This window comes from Porites lutea, chromosome 11 (genome assembly GCF_958299795.1).
Source record: "Porites lutea chromosome 11, jaPorLute2.1, whole genome shotgun sequence".
Classification (NCBI taxonomy): Eukaryota; Metazoa; Cnidaria; class Anthozoa; order Scleractinia; family Poritidae; genus Porites; species Porites lutea.
Genome location: NC_133211.1, coordinates 6427180 through 6439849, shown reverse-complemented (window position 1 = coordinate 6439849; position 12670 = coordinate 6427180). Strand labels below are relative to the sequence as shown.

General features: G+C 37.9%; 1 protein-coding gene across 1 annotated transcript in view; it reads left to right on the top strand.

Moving 5' to 3' along the window:
* Positions 1-9818, top strand: part of LOC140951713 (aflatoxin B1 aldehyde reductase member 2-like) — a 12359-nt gene extending 2541 nt beyond the window's left edge. The window contains exons 4-13 of the mRNA XM_073401029.1: positions 1-4; positions 2342-2381; positions 2923-3069; positions 3900-3949; positions 4315-4394; positions 5154-5220; positions 6491-6591; positions 7382-7536; positions 7794-7874; positions 8381-9818. The exon at positions 1-4 is cut by the window's left edge and continues 57 nt beyond it. Of these exons, the coding sequence (XP_073257130.1) occupies positions 1-4; positions 2342-2381; positions 2923-3069; positions 3900-3949; positions 4315-4394; positions 5154-5220; positions 6491-6591; positions 7382-7536; positions 7794-7874; positions 8381-8448 (793 nt within the window). The 3' untranslated portion in view covers positions 8449-9818. The remainder of the gene's footprint in view (positions 5-2341; positions 2382-2922; positions 3070-3899; positions 3950-4314; positions 4395-5153; positions 5221-6490; positions 6592-7381; positions 7537-7793; positions 7875-8380) is intronic.
* The last annotated feature ends 2852 nt before the right edge of the window (positions 9819-12670 follow it).

The following is a 12670-nucleotide window of genomic DNA, read 5'->3' as shown; positions in this document are numbered from 1 at the left end:
CAAGGTATTTTTTTCCTATCAGTTACAGAAGAAAAAATGATATATAACTTTAAAGCCTAGTTATTTGTTATGTGTGTTTAAATTAAAATGATTTTGATTATTATTAAAAACTAAATCATTAGATAATGCAGTTCTAGAGCTCTGATTGGCTTAGCCATCATGGTAAATGAGCCAAATGTTATACTTGTAACTGTACGCATCTGCTCAAAATTAAAAATTAGCTAAATTCTTGCTATTTTGTGGGCATTTTAAATAAAACAATTATTCCACTCACGCTTGTTGGATATGAGATGATTACAGCCAACTCAGAGCTACGCGCCTCGTTGGCTATCACCCATCTCATATCCAAGGTGCACTTGTGGAATTATTGTTAAATGAAGGCAAGAACACTTCAAATACAGTTAAGCGCTTACATGTAGGTCTCCTTGCAACCAATCTCTTAAGCAACCAGCTCTTTGTCAAGAGAAATGGTTATGAGAATTGATAGAATGATCACCACATAGAAAATGCTTTGATCTTTTATCAAAATAATTCCCTCAACTCATTCTGTAAAGAAATGTACAGAGATCATTTGGATAATTTTTATGTGTAGATTGGGGCTAAAATAGAGTTAAGCAACAACTCATTCTTATTCTAACTATTTTTTTAGTCAACTAAAACAAGACAAGACAAGACATTTATTACCTTAATATTTACAATTTCTTGGCACTAAGTTGTAATTGAGGAGGCCTAATTAACATAAGCTCTATAGTTTCTTTTAGGCCTCCTCGCCATCTCTTCCTACATTTTTTTTTTTTTGGCATCTTTTTGTAATTATCGTAATCGTGTGGCAAATAAATAAAATACCTACCTAAAAATACCTAAGTTTGCCAAAAGGTTAGTTGTTGTATGCCAAATTGATTGCGTAAAAGATGACAAACAGATATCACCTAAATAATACATTTAAGTAAAAAGCAAAGAGAAAAGAAAAGAAAAGAAAGAATATTGTGTAATAATTCCAAAAGCAAGAAAGACGGAAAAAAGAAAAGAGAACTCATATTTTCATTTTTTTTCTTCAACTCAAATTAATTTTTGACAAAGGTGTTTACTGCTTTATCACATTTGCCATAGTATGACATGCCCTGATAATGATCATTGAAAAATAAAGATCTTTTAAGTAAAACATGCCGCTTTGTATGAGATTTACAGTTCGAAAAAGACTGTCATTGTGAAGGTACAAAAGACCTATCTAGGCATATACATATGCTATAAGAACTGTCAGTGAAAGAAATGGAAATGAATGAATAACATTCAATTTAAGCAGTTTCCCTTTTGGTTTGAAAAAACTCTGAAGAAAGGTTGTTAGCATGAGACTAAGGCATAAAAGTTCTGATATTAGTGATCTTTCTCTCCAGCTCTTGTTATTGTGTATAGGGCCTCAATGATTCTCATTGACAACCAGCTCAGTTTACCTGGTAGACTAGATCTGAGCCACTGATTTGTTTTCTTTGTATGCCATTAGCATCTACAGTATGATTTAATGTTAGGGGTGGTTTCCAGGTTTCACTTTTTCTTCCCCTTTACATGTACATATTCTGTGTTTTCACTGTCATGCCGTCGAAAATAACAATGCAAACCAGTCAATACAGAAATTCCAGAATCTGAGGAATGAAAGAAGATAAATATACAAAAAACCTCGCCAAAAATCAGGTCTGTGTGATAATTCATGTGCGAGATATTCAGAAAAACTTTTTACCCAAATTTATAAGGCTTTGTAAGGAGATGCCATGTTTGTGTCCCTTTAAGGGGCACAAATATATATATGGCGGCCGGAAACCAATATGTTTATGGTTTCCCTACTGATGCGTGAATTTACCGCTTGAGGAACTCATAAAGATTAAAGTAATATTTATTCCAAAACAAGAAATGTTTAAATAGCAAAATCTCAAAAAATCAGCAACGTTTAATAACCCACATAAGAGCTTTCCCGGCCACCAGCTAGATGCTGCGTCAAGTAAAAGCTTGGAAATTCAAGCGTCTTCTATCGCAAAACGAAGAACCCTTTGGAACCGAAAATTTGTGTAAATAAAGGCTTTTGAGGGCTGTAATACCTAATGAAAATAGAAACTCAGAAGAATCGATAGTTTCTTAGTTTGAATTTTGGTGACGTCATGTGAAAACCCCTAATACTTTACCTTGACTTTTTTTGCATAGCATAATAATTATGCTTGTATTACATTATGATCATCATCCGAAATCATCATCATTATTATCATTATCATGCAAACAGGACAGTAAGATTATGATATTAATAATATTGTACATTTGTATGCCATTTTTTTATTTTGTATCCATTATTCAGATGTTTATTGCCACAAAAGCCAATCCTTGGAATGAGAAAGGTAAATTAATATACTGTACATGGGCCAATGTAAAAACACATGACTTTTTTGAAGTGCTAGCTTTTACATGTTGAACTTTAAAGTAGTCACTGAACAAAGTATTATTATTTTTTTTATTTGGGTGAAAAATGTCTTCAGAAATCAATTTAATGACATTGTTTTCCCCTTATACATTTAACTCTAGTTTATCATGAGTTGTTTCAGTATATATATCTATTTTAGATATATGTAAACCAGGCCCAAGTTGATTGAATTTATATTCCCTGGCCATACTTTTAACCTTAATTAAGTGCTCTACTGCTAATACTAGTTAAGATTTGATTTGCATAGTAAGTTATAATGTTAGATGGTAACCATAGCAACAATGATCTTTTGACATGTGAAGATATCGTGTTTTTTGTTTGAAAGTTTACCTGTACATGTACTTAAGTGTCATTAGGTTATGTATGCACAGCTAGTTTTATAATAAAATGTTGTAATATTAATTCCATCTTAATATTAATGTTGTTATATAATATTTGTATTATCTTATCCTTCAAAGGATTAAAGTATGATAGTGTGTTGGAACAGCTGAATACATCTCTTAAAAGATTGAAGAAAGATAGTGTGGACTTGTTTTACCTCCATGCTCCAGATCACAATACACCCATTGAAGAAACTCTTGAAGCTGTCAATCAGCTTTATAAAGGTACATGTACATGTATATGATTCTTTACCAAGTAGAAGCAAGAAGGCTCTTATTCAAGGTACAAAACCGGACTTTTCCCCAGTCATTTTCGCATAACGCGCACAGTGGGAGTAGGGGGTGATGCCCACACACCCAGTGCGCCACGAGTCAGGTACAAAACCACCCTGCAAGAGAGCAAGCAACTCACTGGGATGATATAAACAATACAAAGGAAATTACTATACTATTTTGTTTGTCTCTTTCCAGTACATTTATTTGCTCTCCAGCATTTCTTTCACTTGTACTGAATTTTATTGGCAAACTTGAGACTCCACACAAATCAAGTAAGATTTTTGTTGGGCAATGCACTACATGTCACTAGGATACAGTAAATCAAACCCAAGCCTCATAGCTGTGTGCCTGGTACAGCAGGGTCAGTTATGACCATTGGTTTATCAATGGATGCTCACACTCGAAAAACCAGTTTGAAGGGTGTTGGCTGCTGGCTGCTTCTGACCCATATTCATCTTTGTTGTTGTCAGCAGTACATTTAAGTGCATAGTTAGCGCATGCAGGGGATGGTACATACTGTGTCAAACAACTTCAACTTCAACAGAGAAAACAATATTGACTAGTCCTGAAGTCGAGTCTGCAGCGATTTCAAAGCGACTTCAGCTGGAGCCTCTTTTTCTCCTTCTCAGTCAAGAAGAAGACAAAAAGAGGCTGTGTGCACAGGGCAGGTAGTTTTGTACGTGAATGACAAGATGCAAAGGGCCTATTCCCAGGGCTGTACCCAGATTTTTATTGATTGCCATAAGTAATTTCATTTATTTTTGTTGTTGTTGTTTCAGAGGGAAAATTTAAATATTTTGGACTCTCCAATTATTCCTCTTGGGAAGTAGTAAGTTAATAGTTTTATTATATAAGCTGCCTTGCTTCTCCTAACCTGGTCAGGCCATAGGATGTTGTGCAGACTCAAAAACTGGAACTACAAACTTATACAAATTAATGTAATTAGGACAATGTGAAAGTAATGCTGAAGAGCTTTCGTTTGATTGGTCATAAGGTAGGATTTAATCCGTGGACTCAAAACTACAAACTACGTACTTTAATATCTAACATTATTGACTTTAATTGCCCTTATGCAAACTACCTAAAATCCGGCACTATTGTGTGCAAGTACTACTGGAGCTGTAAGTAATACAAAATTTAATGTCCATAGACTTGTTAAGTTATAGTAATTGTTAATTGTTTTACTTTCCTTAGGCTGAAGTCTATTACTTGTGTAAGATGAAAGACTATCCCCTACCGACATTCTATCAGAGTGTTTATAATCCAGTCACAAGGTAAGTGAGTCAGAGTAACTTGATTCGAGAGTAGCCAGCCTACGAATACAGCCGCCTCCCGATCTCATCACAGCTCTCTGCGACAGGGACCTTAGAATTCGACTACGGGTCCTGTTCCTGTTGGAAAACCTCAGTAAACTTTGAGCGCTGTCCATTTACCAAAAACTTTGAGAAACTTCCAAAGAGAAGTCCATCAAGTGAAGAACATGTTCCATTTGGCACAAGTTCCATTCTTTCATGCTCTCGTCACCAAAATTCAAGATGGTGACACAGATACTGCCATGAATGGCCTGGAACTGGTGATTCCTTGTGAAAACTCGTAAATGGAACATGCATTTCTACCGGAAAGTTTCCAACGGGAAAACAGGACTACCTTTTCATGTTTTCCATTAACATCCCAACCGGAATTTCCGGAATTTCTTGGTAAATGGAAAGCGCCTAGTGTTACAGCCTTCAATCTGTTTTTGGTCTAAGCACGTTGCTTTAGTAATTATGTTCAAAGAAATGGCCTAGAAAGTAATAATTAGCATCTATTATCTCTGTCATTCCGGCAATAATCAAAATGATTACTGTCCTTGAAAATGTGCTGTTGTGCGCCTGTTTATCTTTGTTGATGTTAAAAAGTTGTTGTCTCATTTCACGTTTCTGCATTTTGGTAAATCGGAGGTGGCAAATGTACTTATGTTCCGGAAGGCACCGTACCGCTCATAAGCTCTAATATTCAGTTAACAGTGTTTTTGGCTGTTTGTTTATTTCTAGAGGCGTGGAGGGAGAACTGTTTCCTTGTCTGAGAAGATTTGGAATTGCTTTCTATGCTTACAATCCAGTGAGTAATGGTGCAGCCATTAGTTTAACAGAAACATCAGTGTTCTCAAAAGCACTGGTTAGAAAAGTAATTAGGAAATTAGTTCTCTTAAATTGTTCACCAAAGAGTTGGCCGCCTTGGACATCTCTCTAAAGAAGGACGCGCAGAGGGTGTCTACTGGCTGACTGAAAGTTTCAATCAATCACTTTTGAAATCTGCGAATACAGCCACCTTGAGTTTATTACGAGATCACATGATCTCACTTTTATGTAGTTGTTCAACCTTATGTAAAAGGGAGAAAGTTGACGAGAGTGTGCTTACTTATAAACTTGTAAACCGCCAAGACATTTTCGATTTTTGTTTCTGTTTATAGTTGTAGACACTTCAATCTTAAAACTGCTTACATCTGTAACAGTAATAGCCAGATTTATCAGAGACAAGGTGACAACAGCGGCAACGCAGATCTAAAACCTGAATTGACCAATGACAGAGCCGCAAATTTTGCACCGGCGGAAGTCACTTTTAGTCCTTTCAGTGCGCTGTCACGTTCTCATTTGACGTTGAATTGTCTTTGCTAGTAAATAATTTCTTGTAAACTGGGCTCTGCATTTTTTCTCGACTGGCTTCTGAATCCTTATCGACGTCTGCAACATAAGCTGCGTAGCAGGTGTACTCTAACCACGGCTTGTTCATTCAAGTAGCGCCGAGATCCTCGCTCTGGACCACTCATCGAATTACAGGAAGTGCGTCTCGAATTTCCCTTCAACCTGATTGGCCAATCAAGCAATATCATTTTTAACAGGCAAATCATGGCTCTTTCGCGAATTCTGGTACACAGCTGAGGGCAATAACGAGGATTTCGGTTCAGGCTACTGCAGCATAACGCGCAATGAATTTAAACGTGCGTCTAAGTACCATCTGTCACATTCTCACTTGGAGCTTGGAATTTTTTTCTGAGCTTTCTGGTGTTAGATTTCTCCTTCTTCCAAATCAAATTGCTTGCATCGGCGAATAAATCAGCCAATCAAATTTCACATTTATATTTAATACGCTAAGTAGCCGCGCAGCAAATTTTTCGCATATTTAACCTTGCGCGAAATGTTGCAGACAATAGCATCTGCAAGTAATACATGATGTGCGTAAAATTACCGACAATGTTATACTTGTTAAGACTTTTATTTCACAACAAGAAGTGAAGTGTGAGGTGCCTTTACAGTCCATGTGTCGGTTTTTCCTTAAGAATTCTAATCGACAAATTGTCTGTCATGTCTGTCTTGTTGTTTATTTGTAGCTTTTAGGTGGGATGTTTACAGGGAAACACCGCTACGAGGATAGAGAAAACAATACAATCCAGTATGGCCGTTATAACATGGAGGGTGCGTGGGCTGAAATGTAAGTTTTTTCAGACTGTCAATCATTACAAAAAGTTTTCAAAATAGTTACCAACAGTTCTAAGTTTTATAATCTCTATTCGGCAACTAAGAGGTTTTGTCCATCCTATATTTTCTTTGCGAGACACGAACGCGACACTTGGACTCTTTTCTCTGGGAGACGCGTGATGTGGTGTGAATCTGTGAGTGTTGGAGTTCAATGTCAGCAACGACCCCCCCCCCCCCCCAACCCCCCCGGAATAAACACAATTAAACGTCACACCCAATCAAAAGACTTTGGCGTTATTCGAAGATTACAGCTCGTGGATGGGACTCAGATGGCGACGGGGACAGGGACATTTAAATGGTCTTTTCGTTGTACATATTACAAGCCAGACGGTTACGATTCTATCTCAACAAAAAAAAGAGAACGATACGCTGGAACGTAAAACATGTTTCTGGTTCACAAAAATAATCTACCGTAATTGTGAATTTAGATATGATATTTTGAAAAAAACGCTGGCCTTAAATTGAAGCCTCTTGGGAACGCTGAAAATTTGATAAACGCCACGGCGTGTAATCGAGTAAATACGATAATCCACAGCGAACCAGCCCTTAGGTACAGGGAATAGGGGGTTTACTCAGCTAGCCAGCAGCTTGCGACAAAAGAAACTCATTTGGGGCACCAACATGGCCGCCGTTTTATTGTTTTGGGACACCAACATAGCGGGCGTGACGTCATATGAAAAGGCTCTATAACATGTACACCTGTGTTGCATCTTCTCATTGCGTACCTATTTTTCTCTTCACAGTTACAGACAGCGTTACTGGAAAAAGCCATTGTTTGACGCACTCGACAAACTCAGAAAAACGTTAGATCGCATTTACGGTGAAGGAAAAGTATCATTAGTTGATGCGACCTTCCGCTGGATGTACCATCACTCTAAATTAGACGGTGCACATGGAGGTAAGTGTGATTTTAATGCTTTTAGTCGTTTTGTTGTCAGATTCTTGAATGGCGAAAGGCCACCGTGAATAGTTTCATTGCACTTATCGAGTACTTCGTAACCGAACAGAAACATTTTGGTAATGTTTTCATTTTTGTAAATACGTGTTTGAGATTGTCCGTATTTTGTGACAGTACCCCCCTTTGAATCATGTTCACAAACAAAAGGCAACAGAGGAGTACTCCACTACTTTTAATTTTTTGCCGTCTCCATTTAGATGCAGTCATCATTGGAGCCTCTTCCACAAAACAACTGATTCAGAACCTCAAGAGTACAAAAAATGGTCCCTTACATGAAGGTGAATTTTATACATTTTATAATGTACGTGATTGCTTTTTTAACCAGAGCCCGGTTCCTGATAGGCCGATTAGCGTAAATCCAGAATTAAAATTTTGTTCCACTTTTTGTATTTACCTTCCTATGTTATCATTTCTTTTTTTCGAAGTAAAGGCTCAACGATATTTTGTAAGCTCGAGCTATATATTCTTAGACAAGAAAACCTTGCTTAAAATCTGGCGTAATCCTGGATTAAAATTAACCATCTTTTTGAGGAACCGAGCCCAGACCTCATCTAACCTCTCACACCTCTCACAAGAACGCAACCTCGTTCTCAGGCTTCTCTCCTGGACAAGGTTGACAAGACCGCTATTTTCCCATTCCCCGCCACGAAAGATTTTGCTTTTCATGAAAACACACCTCCGTCCCGAGAGAAAGACATCTGCATTAGAGAAGGTAGTACCATTTAGTGCTCTTTGCGATTTCCCCCTGCATTTCAATTCCCTCCTCTTCTATTGTACTTTGCAGATGTTGTCAAAGTATATGAAGAGGCTTGGCAAGAAACAAAAGGAGACTCTATGCTGTATTTTCGCTGAAATGGGTGCAGAAGGATTATTGTCTGTGTTAGCCTTTCAGCGCTGAAAAAATTAAGTAGTCTTCCAATTCTTACGATAAAGCCTGTTTTGATCGGTGGTGTTGACCAAAAATGCAAACATCTCGGATTGTAAAGGCTGAAATATAAAAGAGAAGGAAAGTTTGAGGAACCTGTGGTGAAGTTTTTAGTGTAAGTTTTAATTGTTGTAAGGGCTTGGTAAGCAGGCGAGATATATATATATATATATATCTGTTGTGTGCCTCTTTCCGTTTCAACAGTGGTCGAAGATGACTCTACAGCTCCCTATTATATGTAAAATGTGTCCAGGTAGACGCCATTGACTAATTAATAAGAATTTAAAATTTTATGACGCGCAAATATCTGTGTAACTATGATCAAATGCGTGAATTACACGCAGGGCGCGTTAGATCCCTGCACGAAAGCATGTAGTCTGACTTCCATTGCAAGAAAAGATGTACATTGATGACTGGAAGTTTCAAACAATTTTCGATTAAGAATTTCCAATGCCATCTTTCGCTCTACGTTTCCTCTTCTCGGCTTTATCATATTTCGTTGTAGACGAAAACTGCAGAGTCAGTGTGGGTTTGCATGCAAGCTGCCAGATTACCTCATAATCTGTAATCAGTCTAATTTCTTTATTGTTTGATTTCAATTTTTTATTTTAAAAAAGCGGAAGTCTTTTGAGCAGCGGATTAATAACCCCCTTAACAATATCATGATGATATAAAGCGTCTGGACGTTTTTGTCTTTATATTATGCGCTTGAATACCAGTCTATTGTATATTAAGATAGCTGTTGTTATTGATTATTTTTCTTCCTAATTCCTTACCACAACCTTTGGATTTAATGGCTAGTGAAGGGGGGCATTATGTAGAAATATTGCGAAAGTCCAGTCATGAATCACGTAGCGAAGAAGATATACATGCAATCACTATAGTATAAAGAGTAGCCTCTCTTAACAAAAATACGAACCTTGTAAGTCTACGGTCGCGCTGATCAGAAACGTTGTGATCGTTCCATGCTCCATAGTGGTTAAGCAATTTCCGACTTATATAAGTATCCATCAAGCAAGGTTATGCGATTTAACTGTATAACGGAGAGCTTCAAGGTTAGTCTATTTAAACCTGTGTTTAAAAATAAAGCATACTGTGTTGGGGCTGATGAATTTCCCCACTTGGGAACTATCTCTATTTCTTAGTCCCCGGCTTTCGGCTTATTGCCGTGAATTTTCGTGAATTATTTTCATGCTCTACAAGTGAAGTTTTTTAATGTTCAATGCGGGCCTTCCCGGGCGTAATCAATAATCTCTCCCTTCCTTACACCGGAATTGCGCAATGCTGTATGGTGTTAGAGAGAAGATGTGGGTATTTTTTTCGGAGCCCAGTATCTTACGACCATTCATCTGAAAGACAAGATCGATAGACTTACTATTGCTTGCAATCTCCGGTAGGGTGATGCCTTCACAAAGCAGCAACAAGAGAGTCACAAGAATTCAACCCGTAACCGTTTTGATAGGGGTGTGGCACCGATTCATGACTAATTTTCACTCACTGTGAATTTGGCCACACTTTTAGCCCCCGGGTGAGGGAGGGGGGTACTCCCTATGATGGGCTTCACGGGAAGGCCCCGCCCGAAAGGGGTATCTTCTTCAGGCTTCAAGTATATGAAAGGGTAGGGATTTCACTAGTTGAAGTATATATATGGGTAGGGAAATCTGTCATTTGGGTCTGTGAGAGAGCCCAAAAGAGCTGACAGATGAATGTTATGGCGTTATAAAGTCAAGAAAAAGTTTTATTTTTGTGATTGATTCCTATTTAAGAGACAGTGTAGTTAAAAGGGATGCAAACTTCTAAACAAGGTATGTGAAAGGGGAACCATTTGTCTATAGAGGGTATACGAAAGAGGTACCTTTTTCGTGAAAATGATATATACAAGGGTAAGGGGTTGGACCTAGGGGCGGAACCTCCCCGTATAAACGTTGGTTGAGTACCCCCACCCCCCGGGTTTTTAGCTTAATGAGCTTTGCTTCTATTTTAATTTTGGCACGTTTTAGCCTTGAGATTATTCTTGGAGAGGAAATATAAGGGCCAAAACAGCAGTGTTTCAGTAGAAATCTTGGCTGCGCCTTTGCAAAGTTTCTATTTTAGGAAATGGATAGAAGTTTTCTCACCAGAAACGGAAGAGGGAACGGAAATAGAAGGGAATCGATAACAACATTCTTGTACTTGGCAAGTAAACAAACAGTGACTATTCTTTACCATATACTTAACCAGAAAAATCTAACAGGTCACTCAGGATAGAACCACTAAACTAGTCGAGCATGTTTTGTGCTGGGATTAAAAAAAAGTTTTGCGCATGTGCACACGGGTATAGTGACTGATGAAGAAAGTACACGGGTTCACAGAGGATCTAACCAAACAGATGAATGAATTTCATTTTTTGGAAAAGGTTTGAGATGTATCACTCACTTTGATTGTCTTCTGAGGAAAGTAGAGAAATTTGTAGAATAATCTTGGAGGTAAGGTTGCAAAAGCTAATCAGTTTTGGTATTATAATTGACAAATTAGTAGGATAGAAGTCCTCGCTTTTGTAAATTATAGGCTTCCCTACGATAATAATGGAATTTATATAGCGCCTATACATCGCTGTTCTAAGCGCCTGATACATATATTCTTTCAACTAAACAGCAGCTCTTCGTCTATTGAACAGTTTTAATTCATTTGGTGTAATACAGTATAGAATAGTGTGTCATTAATGGGAAGGGGCATGATATGATTGAGCAATGGAGTTTAACTAATAGTTAGTCTGAAATAGGGTTGTAAAATACAGCTCATTGAACGCGGTATGGTTTAATCCAACGGTTCCAGGTTCCCAGCTGCACACCTCCACCCAGAAATACAAAGTGTAAACTTCGGCTTCACGTCTATATTCTATAAAAGAGACCCACGTGGGTGTGGCTCATGCCCGTCACTATTGTCCCCTAAAGGAGACCATTCTCCAATAGAATATGACATGCAGCATTTGCCACACACAATCCTCATCGATACCATTATGGGTGAATATATTTACTTCTCGTCCTGAACCCTGCAAATGAGGCCCAAATTTTCAATTTCTACCACAAAGCGAGACGACGAACATCCCCTTCTATATGGGGATTTTCTCTCTCGGGGTTCCAAGCTCAAGTATAGCTCAGTCTTAAGACGGGAAATACAATACAATACAAACTTTAATGACACTCCCTGAAGAGAGCTTCTCCGTGGCAACATATCCTCACTGACACTTATAGCTAGTCAAGAGACGTTTTTTAATTGAACGAGGGCATTTAGTCTCGTAAAAAGAGAATGTAGGAATCTGAAAAGCGTAGTTCAACGACCACACGTACAAAATATTAGGCGTTAAGCATGATACTTTCTTCCGTCGCGGTTGGTCCGATGGAGGTGCTTATTAAGTAGCGCTGGCATACATCCATCTCAGTGTTTGTTTTCCTTCGATTTTTTAAAACGGAAACTGATTGTTGCAAATGCGGCCTGCAATTACCCTTGGCTGCTACTTTGGTCCTGTACTTGGTTTAAAATGACAAAGCTCCAATTGTTTCTTTGAAAGTATTTTAAACTAGCTTTATTCGAAAACAGCTGACTTTGAGGGCCTCCAAAAAAACGGTATTTCATTTCTGTGTAAGCTGTGCACTTGTATGAAGTGAAGTCCAATTGTGTAATACCAAGAGGGTGCACTGGGAAGCCAAAAACTCTAGAAATTCTTTAGAACCGCAATTTCCTGGTTTATTTCGCTTTCCGCTTTCTAGAACTATCAGTTCTGAAGAATTTGGGGAGTTGATTACTTCTTAGCACTCACAATAAAACAATTTACATTTCCGGTTTTTTTTTCAATCGTTTTTTTTTTCCTTCACTTTTTTAGTTCCCGCTAAACCGCTGCGAAGTCTTTCGTTCCCATAGATCTCGAAAGGTGGAGAATAAGTAAATCGTATTGATGAAAATAGAAAACTAGTTGACTGATGAAAATCTTTGAACAAAATGTGATCAGGCTTCTAAAAAAGAGAATAGAGAGAATATATATAACATCCTGAAGTTGGAAGGCAAGCGAAGGCAATGTTTTGTATCTATTTCTTCTGAAGTCATTAAAATAATAATTGCGTAAAAGGGAAGTAGAAGAACTGAAAAACATTTCTATAAAATCTCATGTTG